At 41.6% G+C, this 19,835-nt stretch overlaps 1 protein-coding gene across 1 annotated transcript in view; it reads left to right on the forward strand.

Moving 5' to 3' along the window:
• USP34 (ubiquitin specific peptidase 34) overlaps positions 1-19,835 on the forward strand; it is a 127,701-nt gene that overhangs the window by 62,495 nt on the left and 45,371 nt on the right. Inside the window, exons 33-48 of the mRNA XM_066595726.1 lie at positions 107-307; positions 2,315-2,397; positions 2,485-2,525; positions 3,115-3,239; positions 5,490-5,642; positions 7,433-7,537; positions 8,746-8,801; positions 9,725-9,845; positions 10,233-10,416; positions 13,684-13,847; positions 14,431-14,496; positions 15,074-15,220; positions 15,313-15,369; positions 15,883-15,960; positions 17,401-17,495; positions 19,392-19,564. Of these exons, the coding sequence (XP_066451823.1) occupies positions 107-307; positions 2,315-2,397; positions 2,485-2,525; positions 3,115-3,239; positions 5,490-5,642; positions 7,433-7,537; positions 8,746-8,801; positions 9,725-9,845; positions 10,233-10,416; positions 13,684-13,847; positions 14,431-14,496; positions 15,074-15,220; positions 15,313-15,369; positions 15,883-15,960; positions 17,401-17,495; positions 19,392-19,564 (1,849 nt within the window). The remainder of the gene's footprint in view (positions 1-106; positions 308-2,314; positions 2,398-2,484; positions 2,526-3,114; positions 3,240-5,489; positions 5,643-7,432; positions 7,538-8,745; positions 8,802-9,724; positions 9,846-10,232; positions 10,417-13,683; positions 13,848-14,430; positions 14,497-15,073; positions 15,221-15,312; positions 15,370-15,882; positions 15,961-17,400; positions 17,496-19,391; positions 19,565-19,835) is intronic.

Below are 19,835 nucleotides of genomic sequence, written 5' to 3' on the forward strand. Positions count from 1 at the left end.
TTGCCAGTACTATCATGGAAATATGTTCATGTTTCATCACGGACACAAATTGCAACTGTTGTTTTGTTTATGCTTCTGTTAGTACTAAATCCATCTGTCTCTGCAGTGGCAACTGGATTGTTTAGCGTGTCTGCTAAAGTTGATATGTCAGTTCGCTGTGGACCCAACCGATTTGGATTTGGCATATCATGACGTATTTGCTTGGTCGGGTATAGCAGAGAGCCACAGAAAAAGAGCATGGCCTGGAAAATCAAGAAAATCAACTGCAGATCACTCAAAGGGTCTTCATATACCGCGTTTAACAGAGGTGCGTAACGTAATGGTATAAGCCATCATTGTATTTGTTCGTATAAAACAATTAAAATTCAGTTTCAGAGGAAAAAGTAATCCATGTAGGGGTCTATTCACTCGTGGATTTTGGCATCAAAATTGTGACGAAAGATCTGACACGGCAGATACATTCTAACCATCCAATTACCTGACATGGGTATATATTATAGTTGATATATTCATGTAAGTGACTGATTACTTATGAAGTTTATGCAACACAGGGCTAGGCCAATGCTGTGTATGACATAGCTACAAGACAATGACCACAATAGTTCATATAGTGGCCCACAGCACACCAGGTCTCTCAAAACCCATTACAAGCAAAGGATGCGCTAAAGCCACTACTGCATGAGGTGACACGTTGGATAGGCTCCAACAGCAGAGAGGCTGGCAATATACAGCAAGAGAACCTGAACGGATGTCTTCCAACATCGGAGCTGTACATCCTTAAATCATAATGTCTTAATACGTCAGACAGTGGATTGGAAAGGGTTAAAAGACCATTCAACATTTTAAAGCATTTGGACCTTTGCCAAGCAAATATGTCACCTTTGACAAAAAGGAGCTTCTTCTCACAGAGCAGTTGAGTCAGCCACAGAGGCAGCAGTTACAGTTTTGTTATTTCTATGGCTGTGAAGGAGGCAGAAGATCTGGAGCTCTGTATCAGGGACATCAATCCTTATAAAGATAGGTTATGAAATGAACACGCAATCATTCTATCTTACTTTGGATCTACTTTTACATGGAATGATTATCGATCTGATTCTCGCCGGATCGCGACAATCTGAACAATAATCATTCAGTGTAAATGTAACCAGTGACTGAACAACGAATGCTAATTAGTTTGCTTAATGCTCCTCATTCAGTTTCTGCAGTCATAAAAATCAAATAACAATCGACGATGTAAACAGGCAGCTGTACATCTATCAACAATTGCCAGTTATGAATGGAGGCGGGCAGAAGCGATCTTCGGCCCACTCCACCCCTAAACGTTGAGTGATTATCGCTCCGGTGTGAAAGCACAGGAGCTATTATTGCTGGGACGACTGTCAGGTCTAAGAAGACCCTTACGTTTATCATCATGGCTCATGGTTCTTTTTCTTGACAGCAGGCATGGGGCTATTCACATGCATATTATATCAAATTATCTGTGCTCACATGCAGTCACGAAATGGACTCGCATCTTGCAAGATGTCTCATTTGGCTTATAGAATAGGTGTGAACATCTTTGTGCTAGAAACGGAATAATTATAACTTCCTTATAGGTGGAGCGTACATGTTGCTAGACATTTCACACAGTTTTACAGCTCAGAAAATACCTATGTAGTTATTGTGTATTCTCTCATACTCTAAAGGCTCTTTTACACGCAACAATTATTGCTAAAACGGACAAACGACTGAACGAATTGACCTTTTTGCATAAAATTATATGTATAGATAATGGCTTGAATCATTTATTTCCCTCATTAGCTAAAAGTGAACTCAGTATTAGTTGTTTGCGCAGGTGGGCGAGTGTTTATGTGAAGGATTATCTGGCCTGCAGTATTCCATTGTCTTCTGCTGGCCTGAGTAAACAATGTACTCCTGTATGCAAGGCAAACAAGCACACCACCCCGCAAGCCGCTCAAATGACTGGACAAATTCTATTCAAATGGACCGTTATTTGAGCAGCCTGACGACTATTTTTATGCCAGCGGTTTACGACAAGTGAGCGAATAGTGCAGGACTACCCGCGTTTACACATAACAATGATCACTCACTTTTGCCCGTTTGAACAAATTTTGAGCAATAACCGTTGCGTGTTAAAGGGCCTCTACTCTGATCATTTGATTTTCAATTTCATATTTAATTAAAATTGGAGACCTGTGAGCCCACACGTTCTTCATTCATCCGTTTTTAAGTGGTGTCTGGTGTATGCTGTTTTATCTCTACTTGCACGATTGTTTCTAAAGCCCCGGTTTCTTCTGTTTTTGTCTCCCTGAAGGTCTTTCTAGTCCTTGTCCAAGGCACCTGTTTGATTCAGCGTTTAATGTCTGTTGCTTACACCTATGATAATTTAGCCCAGCGGTAAGTATGTTGGTGGTATAAATTGCACCTACTGAATTGCCTGGGTTTGAGTATTTCTTTCTTACATACCATGATGTTTTCTTGCAGCGTATTGAAGGCTCAGTCTGACCATCGTTCAAGGCATGAAGGTGAGCAGTCAATGATGTGTTTACTGTTGCCTGTATACATTCAGTTTTTAAAGGGGGTTTCTGGGACATGATTATTTATGGCCTTTCCCTGGGATAGTTCTTCAATATTTAATTCTTGGGGTCAGACTACCAGGACCCATGATATTTGGAGTAATGAAAGAGCCACGGTCTTAAAAGCACTGCTGCTCAGCTTACCTTCACATTAAAGGTGATGCCTCTGGCTCAAATAAAAACAGGCAGAGGGGTAAAATGGCATACATTGAACCATTTCTTGGCAACTCCCCCCCCCCCCCCATGGGTCTCTCTTTGCGGGGTTTGTGCTTTATCTGCAGGAAGGATGTCTCAATATTAGAACGGTAATAATTAGGGTTTATTATCAGCAGTGGGATTCGTAAGGCTGCTATTACGCTAGGGTCGCTAACGGTCGTGTAATAGCGCTCATTACCTGACTGCAGCTGGACTTGCTGGGTCAGTTTAGCAATTTAGGAAAATGTGAGCGCTAGCAGTGGCCGCCAGCACATGTGTAATAGCGCCCTAACAAGCGATTTGATTTGCTGTTAACACGTTTCCTGTGTGTTCCTCCCAACAGTTACCCATTACTCAATGTGGCTTTTAGTCAGTTGGGCTCACTGTTGCTCTGCGGTGAAATCCAGCCTGGCAGACAGTGATAATCTACAAGATTGGCTTAAGAAATTAACTCTTCTTATTCCTGAGGTAAGGCTGAGTGTAAATGCATATTCAGATGAGATGATTTTGACCCATTTTTTTTTCTAGCATTATATAGCAATGATCATTAAAAATTGAAGTCCATATAAGAAAAAAAACATATCTCCATAGCCCCATTGACTATAATGGGTGAGTGTGCTGTGTGCGTGCCGTCAAATACACATATGGACAGCACACAGACATGTACATCGCCCTTGTGATTAAGCCCTTATTGATCTTTTCACATTTTCCTTGGAGTTAAATTATCAGTTTTTCTGTATTTCAAAATCTGTAAACTTCCTGCTCAGACATCCAGAATTGCCAGTAAGACCGTCTCTCTATACTGACCTCAGTCACCCTGTTCTCCACTAACAGGATAATAAGAGTGCCCATATATAATGTGGTGATCCGCTCTAGCCGTGTACGAATCACCACTTATTACCGGGCCGTACCTGGAATTATATAGCAAGTCCATGTGCTGAGCAATTAGTGGTGATCTGCCTGTGGTTATTTAATCTTGGTGTGCAGGCAGCCTAAAACTAAAGTCCGTGTAAAGGTCCATTTACATGGAGCGATGATCGCTCAAATTCGTTCTTTGATAATCGTTTGAGCGATCATCGTTGCGTCTAAGCGCATGGCCATCGTGCACTGCTAGCTGATCGTTAAATTCCGGCCAACATAAAAATTGTTGTTTGGCCTTATTAGTAGTACTCCACGGGTAATGCTGATGGCATTGTTTCCCTTCGGAGAACAAAGGAACTGAAAGCAGATAAGAGCGCTCGGTCTATTAAATGCTTTCAGCTTAAGACTTCATTTGCACACTAAATTCCTATTAAGTAGCTGAGTAGCTACTTAATAGTTTATGCAAAATGATCGCTCAAAGCTGTCACTCAAACTGACGTTTGAGTGATCTTTGAGCAATCCTTGCTCCATGTAAATGGGCCTTTACACGCAACATTTATCACTCAAAATTTGTTTAAACTGTCGATAATGAGTAATGGTTTTGCTTTTAAAGATGAGCGTTTAAACCTAACAATTATCGCTAGAAATGGACGTGGCGTCTGGGCATTTCATTCGTTTGGTGTGTCATTTGGTAGCATTTACATGTAAAGATAAGAGCACGATTGTTTGATAGGAGGACGTTTGCATTAGTGATGACAGAAAAAACATTGCTTTGTGCAAGTGTGGATTGAAAGTAGGTGGGTGCGCCTGCGCATAGTTGGTGTACAAAAAAAGCCAAGGAGCTTGGTGAATTGACATCTAAAAAAGACTCTAGGCGTCGGGTTCAGGCGCTCTCTGAATTGGCATTATGAAAGAATCAGGTTTGAGTAAACAGAAAATAAGGAGTTTAGTGAATTGACATTTGAAGCGTTTACGATCACGAATCTTTAGTCGGAAGAAGTAGCAGAACCAGCTGGCGCCAAAGTTAAATCCTCCCTGTAGATACCATGACCGTAGCATGCGAAGTAAAAGATGGCAAATGTATTTTCGATGCTCTTTGTAGCTTCTGCGGTGCTCGCCATAACGGCCGATTGATTTACCAGCCAATGGTGGAGCACTAGGAGAGCGTGTAAAAAGAGTTGCTGTGTTTTCCCGACAGCCAATCGCTGTGCCTTTTTGGACGCAAGCAAGTACGCCCCACCAAACAATAACCCCTCCCCACGAATCGCTTGTCATTTAAACCAGGTGAACGGCCAAACGACTGCTTTTATGTGGACCAAAAGTCATGGATGAACAAAAAATGCAAGACTGCCCGCATTTACGCGTAACGATTAACGTTCACTTTTGGCCATTTAAACACATGTAGAGCGATAATCGTGGCATGTAAAAGGGCCTCAACTTTTATTCAATATTTTCTAAGTTTATTGTTAGCAGTTGTGTGCAAAAATTAATCAACATGGTAAGTTAGAAGAGGGATGCCATCTTCTTTTTTATATATATTTGGTGTAGAGGTCAAAGGTGCCTTATTTGATAAATGTTAAATATTTGGAATGTTTGTGTTGGCTTCACATTGGGGATACAGAGCTGTCATAGACCTGCAGTCGCAGGCAAGCAAAGCCTTGTTCTTGCTTTTCTTCCTTACTCTATTTTCACTCTATACTGTTGTCCAGGTGAAGTATATAGTGTTTTATTATATTAATGCTCAAAATCCATTTTACCAGGTTTAGAAATCATTAAATACAAGACTTCGAAGTCCTTAAAGTTAAATCCTTTAAACTCGATCCCCCTCATTTGTATTTCTCCTGTTAATCTTCCCAGACTGCAGTACGTCATGAATCATGCAATGGTCTGTACAAACTGTCCCTTTCTGGTCTGGATGGTGGTGACTCAATAAATAGATCCTTCTTGCTTCTGGCTGCATCAACGTTATTAAAGTTTCTTCCTGATGCTCAAGCACTAAAGCCTATTCGGGTAAGTCATGTCATTATGGTGGGAACTATGTTCACCTCAATGACTGGAGGAAGAAACGGCTTCAAAGTTGGTTCCTTTCATATAACTAAAAAAAAGAAAAAAAACCTGCTTGCCATATCATGAGTTTTATCTTATAAATCAGTAGTGGCATTCAGTATATTTTATTCATTTTGCTAGGGAAATGCGGCGGCTGCTTCGCCTTCCAGTAGCCTGTAGTTCCTTGTTTTCTGCCTGCAGTCAGCTATGTTCAGAAAGCTCCTCGTTTGCCAAATATTTAATGTAGAGTTAGTGAATAGAGGAGGAGGGAGATGCGGCTGCAAACACAACATATATCACCTTTAAGTGAAACTGCATAAAGAGGATCAGCAGTTGGGAGGTAATCTGATTTGGCCCAAAACACTTTTCTGACATCGCTTAAAGAAGAGCAGCCCAGTCGGCAAGAACGGAGGGTGAAAATGTGCATTATCCCCAAAAGGGTGTTTTCTCTTTTGGTTTTCAGGAGGCAATGATTAGTTTTTTCATAGCGGTTTGAGGTGTTTTTCAGTGGCAGCATTCTTGGGTACCTTCAGTACTCTTGTCTTGCAGTGTGTTATTGCCTGTCTGTGTTTTACTTTGTGCTAAGTTCTAGATGACAGCATCATACTTATACGGCACAGATGTGGAAATGTTTGTGGTTGTTGTCTCACCAAAAAGCCTTGGCAATATAAGAGAGCCTTGGCAATATAAGAGAGCCTTGGCAATATAAGAGAGCCTTGGCAATATAAGAGAGCCTTGGCAATATAAGAGAGCCTTGGCAATATAAGAGAGCCTTGGCAATATAAGAGAGCCTTGGCAATGATCAACTGATCGCCATGGGTCTGGTCACCAAAACTGATAGTGCAAGAAGAAAAAGCTATGGCTAAGCAGATGTTACCGTGTAGAGGCCATTGCTGGGGAAACTTGGTATTCCATTCAAATGAATGTTATCTCCTTCGTAACGGAGCTTTTATGTTTTTTTTTTCTTTTTCATTTTTACCTCCTCCCTTTAAAAAAAATCGTAACTCCTTTATTCATCGATCTAGCTGTATGAGGGCTTGTTTTTTGCCGGACGAGTTGTATTTTTCAATGGTATTATTTAATGTACCACATAATGTACTGAAAAACGTTTAAAAAAATTCTAAGTAGAGAGAAATAGGAAAAAAAACAACATTCCAACGTTCCGTACGGGACCCCTGAACATCATTCGGGGGATTTAAAAGGTTAACAGCCCCGATCGGCCGCGTGGTGTGTAGGGGCTATATTGCCCGCTGGTGTCAGCTTTAATAAACAGCTGACACCCGTGATGTATGGAGGGAGATAGCAGCACTATCTCCCTCCATACATGCCCTGCAATGGCAGGACGTAAAAACACTATGGGGCCGCCACTAAGGGCTGCTTGTTAATGGCGCTCTCCTCTGGTTCAGAGCTCAGTGTTTATTTGCCCTAATATGATATATATATATATTAGATAACCCTATATGAAGAAATCTGCGAAGGAGAGAAGGAAAAATACATGAAACGTGCAAATTGCACACGTTTGTCTAGATGTAATCTAACGTAAATCTGCAGCTTCATGTGAGTTATTCATTGTAGCCGCAGGTTGGCTTTAACTTGAGACTTGGGAACTAGATTTGGAAAGTCTTGACCCAGATCTAGCAGTTTCTGTCCTGTCTGCAGAATACTCCAGTATGCACAAGCAAGATGTTGATATGAAAGTATATAGCTATTAGAATGATGTATTTTTAAAAAACTTTTGCTATGAATCTTTATAGGTTGAAGACTATGAGGAAGAAACTATTCTACGACCTGGATGTAAAGAATATTTTTGGTTACTGTGTAAACTGATTGATAACATCCATGTCAAAGATGCCAGCCAGGTATGGTTTACTTTTCTGTTGCAATGAATGTATTTTTTGTGCTTGTATACAGTTGTAATAGTGTAGCCATACCTCTCCATCTCTGACCCTTTAGGAATACCTATTAACCTTGACACCAGGGGTAGGTTTATCATAGTGAAACTTGTGAATAAAAGTTGTACATTTTGATGCACACCATTTTTTGCATCAAAATTAGCTATTGTAATATTTTATTTGAAAAAAGTGTCGCAAAGGGGGCGAGACAACAGGAGGGGGCAGGAACTCCCATAGCCCATCAGATTTCGTATAATCTGTCAGAAACTGGCCTAACATTTGGGTGCACAGAGAGTCACCTAATTAAGATGCCTGCACCTCTCACTCCAGTTCCCTGTTTATTTAAGGGGTTTGTAGTTTAAAAAAAACAAACAAACAATACTTATTCCTCCCCAGTTAGTCTTCTTACGGCATCTTCACCTCGCTGATCTTCTCCAGTCCCAGGGTAACCCCACTGCAAGCCGGCAGGATCTTCTTCTTGTGGAGCTTCCATTCTCTGCCTTCTCCTTCCAGCAGGTCAGTGTAGGTTACGTCACTAGTGATGTAACGTTCATTGCCTAGCATGGAATGCTGAGCTATTGCCAAGACTCAGCAATAGCTCGGCACTCCCTGCTAGGCTGTGAATACTACGTTGCTAGTGATGTAGCGTACATTGTCCTGCAGGAAGGAGAATGCCAGCAATGGATGCTTCATCACCGGAGGAATCGGCTGGCTGGAGGGGAGGTGACCCGGGAGGACTGCAGGAGATGGGAGTAGATTGGCAAGGAGAAGATGTTTTAAGAAGGCTGACGGGGGAGGAATAGGTAAGTATTGATTTTTGTTTTCTAATGAGAGAACCCCTTTAAGACTGATTCGGATGTAAATCTGTTGAGCCACAGGAGGTCACATCCCTCTTATTAAGCTACACTCTCCATAAAAGTGGCAATTGTAGTGTAAGATGATTAGTTAAAAAAGTTTGTGCAGATGCAACATGCGCCAAGATTTGTGCCTATTTTTCCTCTAATTTGGTTGCAAAGGTGTAAACAAATACCCTCCATGTTTTTACGTATTTGATATGGTGTAAATGTGTTTGTACAATGACTACATAAGACATTGTATGGTACATGAATGGACGGCACTAACTTTTTTTTTTTTGTCTCAAACTTTTTTTTTTTTCTTTTCCATTTCGGGTTTAGACAACATTGCTCGATTTAGATGCACTAGCACGACATTTGGCTGACTGCATTCGCAGGTAGGTCTGTTTTCTATTGTTACTACCCTCCCTTTTAAAGGGGTGTTCTTAGCTCAGTCAGTCGTGGTCAAGATGGCAATACTTCTCTATACGTGGTGCATGGTGGCTGGGGATACGGAAACAGCTGCTACTGTTTCTGCAACTCCAATCAACTTCTCTGTGGCTTACTGAAACTGTGTAGAGTAGCCCTCTTTGCTTTTATAATCCATGCCAACCCCAACCACTGCATACAGTCCACATAGATCTGGGGCTCTCACACCCAAGGCTTTTATGGCATATAATGTGGATATGTCCTAAAAGTCCGAAACAGGAATATCCATTTAAGCTTTTTTGCTGAAGCTGAAATAAGTTATTCAATTTCCTAATATACTTTCTGCTTAAATTCTAGATCAGCCAAACCCTCTGCTTGTTGTCATTGATTGGTAGTCTTCATTGGTTACTTCCACGCGATGCTTTGTCTTGATCGTGTGGTAATCACACAGATGCCCGTCTACTTACAGTGCAGTTATAAGGACTCTCTTATACCATTCTCTGCACTGGTAAACCAACAGAAGGTTCCCATTCAATGACAACAGACTACTGTACTTAAATTGTATTAGAAAATTTGATGAATTCTCTTTACGAGTACCTGCACTTTCATAAAAGGTGTATAGGAAGCTTCTGTATACCGCTATGAGGCTGTCTTCAGCTGTCAGAAGCAGTCGAAAAAGAATAGCCGAGGCCGCACAACGCTCAAGTAAGCACTGCAGCCAACTTATTCTAGCAATTAGTGGGGGTTTCATCTGCGGGACCCCCACTGATCAATACTTTTGACGTGTCTCTGCCATTTTCAAAAGTTTTCTGAAAGCGCAGGTACTCTTTAAGCTTTAAAGAATACCCCATTTACTCTTAAGCAAACCTAATTATTTCATGTTCCTTAATAGCAGAGAAATCCTAGATTACCAGGATGGCAACATAGAAGATGATGGGATGACAGGACTCCTGCGCTTGGCCACCAGTGTCATCAAACACAAGCCACCTTTTAAGTTTTCAAGAGAAGGGCAGGTGGGTTGATCATTTACGATGCTAATGATCTAAGGGGTTTTCCGTGATTAAAGTATTGATGCGCTCTTCTCAGGATGGGTTATGTCGCCCCCTCCCCCATAGGCCTGTGACATTACATTCATCACTCACATGGTCAATGTGAAGCTGAGTCTCATTCAAATGAATAGGATTGAGCTGCCAATACCAGACGCCATTGCTGCAAATCACTGCAGTCTCTTGAACCATCTGATTGCCAGGGATGCTGGGAGTCAGGCCACCACTGATCTGATATTGATGATTTATTCTGGGTCACTGATCTCTTTAGTCTCGGCAAACTCTTTTAAAAGTAAATGTGTTGGACTTTGTCCAAGATAGTAGTTTACTGTGCTTTTTGTTACTTTTTTTCAGGAGTTCCTCCGAGATGTTTTTAACCTACTGTTCATGTTACCAAGTTTAAAGGACAGATTGCAGCCCAAATGTAAATCCCATTCTTCCCGAGCTGCAGCATATGACCTCTTAGTGGAAATGGTGAAGGGCTCCGTGGAGAACTACAGACTGTTACACAACTGGGTGATGGCGCAGCACATGCAGTGTAAGAGCCCGAGGCTTTAGAATACTTTTATGGCTGTCCTGTGTTGACCTTTCACCACTTCATGACCTGGAGTTGTTGCTTTTCCTTTAAGGCCCAATGTCTATGAGCGGATTTTAATTATAAAATCTGCACAGGTCTCCCGTGTGGCAGACCTGCACCTCTTGCCCGCCCGTAGGGATGCATTAGCATCCGCACAGCAATTTAAAGCATGCGGTTGTGATTTTTTTTTTTTTTTTTTAATTTTCCCCGGCGTGTGGATCGCACGCGCAGGAAGAAATCGCAGCATGCTCCATTTTCCTGCGGGTTTCGCAGGGACGGCTTCCATTGAAGTCAATGGAAGCTGTCCGATGTGCAGCACACCTACAGCTGTCACTGTGGCTGTGCCGTAGATCCGTGGGAAAGCAGGAGATGTAAAAAAAAACAGCACTGCACATGTGTCGGGCGCGTTGGCCGACGCTCCCAGATGCACCCGCCGTTCTGAAGAAGATCTGGCCGGCTAAGAGGAGATCTGTGCTGGATCCGGACAGGTAAGAAAGTGTCTTTTCCTCTCCATGTCTGCGGGCACGCACAAATACCACTGCGGGATTCAGCAGTGGACTCCGTTCATGCAAGTTAACATGAGGCTTAACTTTTCGGAGTTGTTGACTTTTTAAAAAAAATGTTTAACGGCAAACACTGTGATAATGTAGTAATATAGTTATTTCTTGATTAAATTAGAGGGGAGCTGTCAGCCCTCCTGACTAGTCTGTTTGTAAAGACTCTGTTCCCTGTGAAACAACACATTTGGAACATCTTTTTATAGAATTGTACTCCTTATTAATAAGACTTGTCCTTATATATTGGTAATGTCATCACTGATTGCGCATTGTCAGACTGGTTGTCAGTAAGTAACAAACACACGGAACAGATTAGGTCTGTTGAGGTTTTTACATATTCTCCAATAACCCCCAGCTAGACTAAAGACGCTTTTACACAGGCCGACTGTCTTTTTTAAACTAGAGCGCTGATGTCACATCTAAGGTCGTCAGCGCTAGTGCAGAGCATTCAAACAGAAAGTCTTGCCGCAGGATCGCGGGCTTCTCGTCTGCTTCTCGCTCAGCACTTAACCTCCTATGGGAACGAATTTTATGTGATAATTAGAGATGAGCGAGTATACTCTGTAAAGGCAATTGCTCAAGCGAGCATTGCCTTTAGCGAGTACCTGCCCGCACGAGATGAAAGGTTCAGGTGCCGGCGGCGGGCAGGGAGCTGCGGAGGAGAGCGGAACGGAGGGGAGATCTCTCTCTCCCCCCTCCCCCCCGCTCCCTCCTGCTGACAGCCGCTACTCACCGCTCCCCCGCGCCGGCACCCGAACCTGCAGTCTCGAGCGGGCAGGTACTCGCTAAAGGCAATGCTCGCTCGAGCAATTGCCTTTACTGAGTATACTTGCTCATCTCTAGTGATAATCCTTCTGTGGAAATGGGACTTACGTACACTTGAATTTTGTTTCCCATGCTCCTTAGTCAGACATCCTAATGGAAAAAAAATAGAAAATGATTATATTTCTGTTTTCGTATCCATGACTTCTAGCTTGGTAATCCCGGCGAGCAGTTGCAGCTTTCTTAAGATAATTGCAGAGTTACAATTCTGGGGCTAGCTACCAAGAATATTTGTTTCCTTACTGACTCCTAATAAAGTAGATCCAAGATACATTCCTCGAAGAATGTAATGAAATGAAAGTGCTGAAACACAAAGTTTAAAGTTGAAGTTTTTTAAAAAAAAACAAACTGATGATATTTACTTAAAGGGGTTGTCCAGTTGTAAACTATTGATAAGCCTATCCCCAGGATAGACCATCAATAGTAGATCAGTGGGGGTCTGCCATCCAGGAGCCCTACTGATCAGCTGTTTTCCAGACCAGTATGCTGGTGCATAGCGCTGATTTCTGCAGGAAATAGACAGCTCAGTTCCCACTGCAGTGGCCAGGCATGGTACTGCAGGCCAAGTTCCCACTGAAGTTCCATTCATGTGCACACTGACCTGGACAACAGCTGATTTAGTAGTGGTCCTGAAGGGCACCCCCCTTCCCCACTAATCTACGATTGATGGCCTATCTGCAGATAAACCATTCATTATGTGATTAGTAGGTGAGTGGAAGAGGCAGTAATATGGTTTCCGACTTTATTTTTAAAATGAATTCTGGGCTAGGCTATGTCAGCATCACAATTCAGACTGGACTACAATATTAAATATTGATAAAGATGCAGTTAAGGTAGTAATTGCTAGAGGGATAAGTAGACCTGATAACTAGCATTGAGAACAAAGGCAATAGCTATTAAAATGAGCTAGTCTACTATTTCAATGAAAATGAAATAAAAATGAATGTTAAATCTCTCTATTTTTGTCAGTGATTCAGTCATCATGTGTATACAACTAAAACTCGTGCCCCGTTCCTTTACATGACAGAATCACATTCACAGCAATTATTTGATTAGTACTGATTATCAGAATTGTTCCATTCAGTTCTGATAATTAGCCTATGTTAAGGAAATGCTGTGAATGTCATTTCCTTCAGTAGAAAAGTAACTTAGTATTTTTAGCATGTTTAGAATAAAAAATGAACAAAACAGGAAGATTTAAAATCCAGAAGAGATTAAAAATTTTTTTTCGTTTTTGTCCAAATCGCCTGTCCTCTACTGCCTATTAAATTCATCAAGTTCTCCAGATAAAGAAATGGTCCTAGTTAGAGATGAGCCAGCGTACTCGGAAAAGCACTACTCGCTCGAGTAATTTGCTTTATCCGAGTATCGCTGTGCTCGTCCCTGAAGATTCGGGTGCCGTCACGGAGCGGGGAGCTGCAGGGGAGAGCGGGGAGGAACGGAGGGGAGATCTTTCTCTCCCTCTCTCCCGCCCGCTCTCCCCTGCTCCCCGCTGCGACTCACCTGTCAGCCGCAGCGGCACCCGAATCTTCAGGGATGAGCAGAGCGATACTCGGATAAAGCCAATTACTCGAGCGAGTAGTGCTTTTCCGAGTACGCTCGCTCATCTCTAGTCCTAGTAGCACCACTCTGCTTAGGCTAATTGATGGAGAATGTGAATGCGAGTATAGGGTACATGGGATTTCTATACATGAGAAGCTCTCTAACGACAATATACAGTATGTTTTAATTTGCTAAATTATGACCTCTGATTGGCACGGTTCTAGAATTATATTCTTGCACTTAAAGTTATTTTCCCATCATCTTTTTACCTTTTTCTAAATGCTGTTCCATCTATTTTAAACTACAGCTTCCCATGCACCTTACAAGTGGGACTACTGGCCCCATGATGATGTCCGGGCTGAATGTAGGTTTGTTGGACTCACAAATCTTGGAGCTACTTGCTATTTGGCGTCTACCATTCAACAACTGTACATGATACCTGAGGCGAGGCAAGCCATCTTTACTGCTAAGGTATTTGAATAGTATGCCCTATATTCTTATACTGTTAGAGGATTCTGCCACAAACAGCTGCCTTTAATGAAATGGAGGCGTTTGTCCTCAATCCAACCAGCTTTACTATATTTTTCTTATCAGTACGGCTAGGCTCACACGACCGTGTTTCACCACTTTGGAGCCGGCCTATCGCTGCGTGGGGCAGTGATTTTGCACTGCACATGACAGCGTATCTCATGCACACTGTCATCCGCAGTCTTTCTAGTTTTTTTCTTTTATTTCTGTAAATTTCGCGCTTCGCATTGGTGTGTATAAACGCTGCACATAAGCAATGCTCATAGACCACAGTGGGCTCAGTCGCAGGTAATACATGGCAGAATAGAACATGTGCTGTTTTTTTGTGCGCATATTATATACATTGACTATTCGCAAGTGTCAACAGATCACTGAAAAGCAATGTACTTTCATAGTGCACATAATATGCGGCGCAATTACGCTTGTGTCAGTCTGGCCTAAGATGTAAGATGGGAAGGAGTTTTAATCACATTGTCTTTTGTAGAAAGCTTTATATTACATTGGTTATTCCTTTGATCTTTTGCAGTATTCAGATGATATTAAACATAAGACTACCTTACTGGAACTTCAAAAAATGTTTACTTATTTAATGGTAAGTGGCTTGTCCAGTTGGTAATGCAATTCTTAACTCTTATGTGCTACGTTTGATGATTAGAGGAACCTCATTGCTTTCTTCTTGGGCCTTACAGCCTTATATGTTCAATGAACATGATTTTTAAGGGTGCAAAATGATCTTTCAGGATTTTTGGGGATGCTTGAAATATAAGCCCTCCTCCAAAAAAATAAGCCCTAGTTACATTTAATAATAAAAGATCAATTTAAATAGTATCCAGACAGCTATATATGTAAAATCCCTTGGAGCGAAAATGAATATAAGACCCTGTCTTATTTTGGGGGAAACGGGTATAAGGCTGTGTTCATAATTGGCCTCTGAATCTCTGTTTGGTGCATCTCATGTGGATTCCTCCAAAGATCCCGCATATAATGGCACAGTATGCTTTGCTATTTTGTCCAGGAAATCCTTGACTGTGTACCGGAAGCTAGTCGGACCCCATTATAGTCATTGGGATCTGTTTACTTCTATTATTGGATTGATCCTTTCTGGCAGGGATTCTCAATGCTGGTGTGAATGTCAGCCTAAGCTGTTTTAATGGCTGTATTTATTACAGGAGAGTGAATGTAAAGCTTATAACCCCAGACCCTTCTGCAAGACCTACACCATGGACAAACAGCCGCTGAACACGGGAGAGCAGAAAGACATGACCGAGTTCTTTACAGACCTCATTACTAAGATAGAAGAAATGTCTCCTGAGCTGGTGAGTTCTACTAACTATTATCTCTTTGATCTACTATTATTAACAGAGCGGTACTAACTTTTTCTTTATGTTCCTCCCCACTCCATCCACAGAAAAACACGGTCAAAAGTCTGTTTGGAGGTGTAATAACTAATAACGTAGTGTCTTTGGTAAGTTGTCTTAGAGTATGTGTTGTATGATGTACTTTGTATAGGTTTGTGGGAGTGCGACGGCGTTAATGTGAGAAGAGAATGTCTGCAGGTATGTTTGCACGAAACTGTTTTGATGCATCAGTTTTGCATCAGTTGCAAATATTGCTGCAAATAATCTAAAACTGAACTTCGAAAAAAGTTTCATACAGATCTACCACAGGTAAAAAAAATAAAATGAGTGTAATCTCATGCAGTGATAAGAATCTACCCAAATTTTGTACCCATATAAGTGTTTCCACAATTTCATCCTTTCTGACAGCAGGTGCATTTTGGGCAATACACTTGCCTGAGGTTACGGCATAACGCCCCCAGTCTTGTCTGTAGGTCCAATTCTAATTGATGCATGAGACGCTCCGGTTGTTAGACAGTTGTAACTTGCCACGTATATTCATGCACAACAAAATGTACTTGGTTTATAGTAACTTGGTACACGTATTCCGTAATTTATTTATTTTAGCCTTTTGCTTTCAGGATTGTGAACATGTTAGTCAAACAGCTGAAGAGTTCTACACGGTCAGGTGTCAGGTGGCTGATATGAAAAACATCTATGTGAGTAGGATTGATACCTCAGTTCTGTACTCCTATTATGTACGCGCAATTCTTACTGAGCTTTAATAGCGGTCTACAAATATCTGAAGGGCTGTCAAAGTGCAGAGGGATCAGCCCTATTCTCATTTGTACAAGGAAAGACCAGAAGCAATGGGATGAAACTGAAAGGTAGGAGACGCAGATTAGATATTAGACAGTGAGGGGGTGATCAATGAGTGGAACAGTTTGCCACAGGAGGTGGTGAGTTCTCCTTCAATGGTCGTGTTCAAACAAAAGCTGGACAGATATCTGTCTGGGATGATTTAGTGATCCCGCATTGAGCAGGGGGTTGGACCCGATGACCCTGGAGATCCCTTCTAACTCTACCATTCTATCATTCTGTGCGTGCGTAGAAAATGCAGCTGAAACCGATGATGAATGGCGAAAACTGGGTAGAACTCAGCATTGCTTTTTCCTTCATACATACATTAAACTGTATTTAGTGGGCTACATTTTATTTCATGGAATGTATAGAACACTTGAGTGTTGGTTAAGCAAAATCTGCGTAAGTGTAATTGTAGACTTGTAGATTCTATGTATAGAAGAATGGATAGCAGCATTCATAGAAGCAATGATATCTGCCTATCAGTTGATTGGGATTGACAATCTGTTCATATGTAGGGCATATTGATGACATAGAGGAGGGGCCTTTACTTAAGCACCTCTCAGTGAGCCTGTTTTTACTTGGGATAATTCCTCAGTCCCAATGGCTCCTTGTCGAGGACATACACTTGCTGAGAACTCTTTCAGTGCTGTTGAATATAGCTAGTACAATGGGGGGGGGGGGGGGGGTAGTGGGGGCAAAGGACTTCATTGAGCAAATGCTGAAAGCACACTTGACACTGGCTTCTGTATGAAGACCTGCTTCCGAGCATTCCGCACCTTCTTATTAGCCTAAATGTAACACGTTTTACTGAGATTTTAATCCATTGCTGTAAAAAGCAAAATTAATGTGTTTTATGGCAATTTATTTGCTGGATAATTATGCTGTGATGGATTTTTTTTCCTTTTGAGTATGCCTAAACACATTTGAAATGAATGCCAATTTACTTCGTTCTCCTACAAAGAAGAGTGACTATCTCTCTGGGGTGAACATTAAAAAAGTAGTCACTTTGAGGGTGGTCCGTATATTATGGCACTGTTGATCAGATGCTCAATGTGAAAAAGGTCACTGAATGAAATAATTTTTTGAAAAAAAGCTTTCCCCCTTCTAACTTCATTCACTTTCTCTAAATATGTTTTTCTCTAAATGGGTTTTTAAAAAAATGAACTTTATGAAAAAGCACTATTGTATATATGTAGGTTATATCAAAAAAGTAATAATTAAATAGGCCCATGACTGAAGTTGAATGATTGTCTTTTTGTAAGAAAGGGATTAAATACTGTTTGTTGTTTCCCAAGGAATCACTGGATGAAGTTACCATCAAGGACACATTGGAAGGTGACAACATGTACACCTGTTCCCACTGTGGCAAGAAGGTGCGAGCAGAGAAAAGGTAAGTCTTCCCCTGGGGGTTTATTATTATGCTGCTGCTTTTGGGTGTATGCAGATAAATCATGGGACACAAGCATGAAAAATAGACTAAAACTGACTTATAGTAATTAGATTTCCCTTTTTCAAAACAGATTGAAAAACGAACAATGTGATCTGTTTGCTATGGGCAACAATTACTCCTAGTCTCCCCTTGTATCTAGTCTTTCTTTTTATTTGTCCTTCTTTAGGTACCTGGTTTTATACTACTGTATATACTCGAGTATTAGCCAACCCGAGTATAAGCAGAATCAATAAGTTTTACCTCAAAAAACTGGTAAAACTTATTGACTCGAGTATAAGCCTAGCTGTACTCGAGTATATACTGGGTAAAAAACAAACAAAAAAACCCCGCAATACTCGCCTCCCAGCCGGAGTCTGTGTTCCCGGCTTTACGGCAAGCTGCTTGAGAATTCTCCCCACTATCATCCCCCTGTTCGGCTTTGAATTCCCCCGGCGTGAGCGCTGTGTAAGTAAGCACTGTGATTGGATCGAGCGCCAGCCATTCACAGCCGACTCTCAATAAACCAATCACAGCGCTGACGTCGGGGAAATTCAAAGCCGAGCAGGGAGATGATAGCGTAGAGAATTCCCAAGCAGCTTGCCGCACCGCCGGGGAGATCATCGCGTCGGGGACACAGACGCTGGCTCGGAGGTGCATATTGCTTTTTTTTTTATTTTATTATACCTCTATCGAGTATAAGCTGAGGGGGGGGGGGGGGGGGGGCTTTTACAGCATTAAAAAATGTGCTGAATACGCGGCTTATACGGTATACACGGATTTTTTTTTTTACATTTCTTTTTATTTTACCACTTTTAATTTCTTTCAGTCCTTTGCTTCCAGGTTATGTTCGTCATATTAGTGTGATAGCTCCCATCTTAAAGAGGTTTTCTGAGAGCAAAAATAACTAAAATTGTCCAAAATTATAAAAATAGTTCTTCTTGATAAACTTACTTTCAGAATTCTTAGTCATTGTGTCACTGCCTCATCATATCTTCGTTTACAGTCCCGCTTAAAAGGGTTTCCTCAGAACTTAACTCCGCACAAATCAACAGTTTAACTTGCTGAAAAACTTTCTCTTGTGTAGTTTACTGTCTTCACTTTCCTCTTCGCAGCCAAACTGAAAAGGAACTATTATGGAAGGTAGTCAAAGCAGGCTCAAGTGATTGCTCTGGAAAGGCTATTTTCAGTCGCCATCAGGGGTCAGGGCAGGAAATGAAGGCGCTAGTTTCAACCCCATTGAAATCAGTAGGAGCGCCGTGCTTCTCTTACAAATCCTGCTCCTCTTATGGTCAGGATTGGCTGTTCGGACCATTGTCGGCGTCCGACCCTGCTGTACTGACAGCAGGCCGGCCGATCAGCTGATGGACACTGATCCCCCATCGATCAACTACTGATGACCTATCCAAGAGATAGGTCATTATTTGTAAAGGGCCGGAATAAGCCTTTAAAGTGGAATGGAGCTAATTAGTCCCTGCAGGTCCTGCACACAGGTGCTGATGAGCACACACACCATTTCACTAACGAGAAGGCGAGCCCTGCTGTGCTTAAGTGCAGTAACTGTAGGGACTAGTACTTCCATATATCTGCAGTTTAAGTGTCCCAAACTGAGACTTATCATGGCTGTCGGGTTTCTGGGGCTTTTAGCCCTTCTTTTTTACCAGAACACCACTGTAAACTTCATACATTATGGCAGAGTAGGGGCACACAACTTATTTGCATAGCTCTTTAGTCGTTCATGTCAAATTTGCCTCTCACAGAACCCATCCAACCTATTAGCTCCTAGTTTGATACCGTCAGATGTTTCTTTAATATTTGCAGGGACATACGTGCTGACTTATTGTGTGCTGTTCATTTCAGAGCTTGTTTTAAGAAGTTGCCACGGATATTAAGCTTTAATACAATGCGGTACACATTTAACATGGTCACCATGATGAAGGAAAAAGTCAACACTCATTTCTCTTTCCCTCTGCGACTCGATATGACGCCCTACACAGAGGATTTTTTAATGGGAAAAAATGATCGAATAGAAGGTAATTCATGTTAAAAACCTAAGTTTGAGCCATTGCCAAATTCACCAGTAATGATGGGATATGTTGCTAGGGCCAACTTTTGAGGTTGGAGAAATTTCTCAAAAAGGGGGGGGGGGGGGGGCATCCAAAAATTTGGACATATGAGGTCTGTGGCTGGATATACCTGGCTTGGCTCCTCTAACTGTATTCATTGGATTTTTTTTTATACAGGTGATTAACCTTTTATTTTAAACTGATTAAAGGAATTGTCCAACATCTAAAAAAAAAGTTT

This window comes from Eleutherodactylus coqui, chromosome 3 (genome assembly GCF_035609145.1).
Source record: "Eleutherodactylus coqui strain aEleCoq1 chromosome 3, aEleCoq1.hap1, whole genome shotgun sequence".
NCBI lineage: Eukaryota > Metazoa > Chordata > Amphibia > Anura > Eleutherodactylidae > Eleutherodactylus > Eleutherodactylus coqui.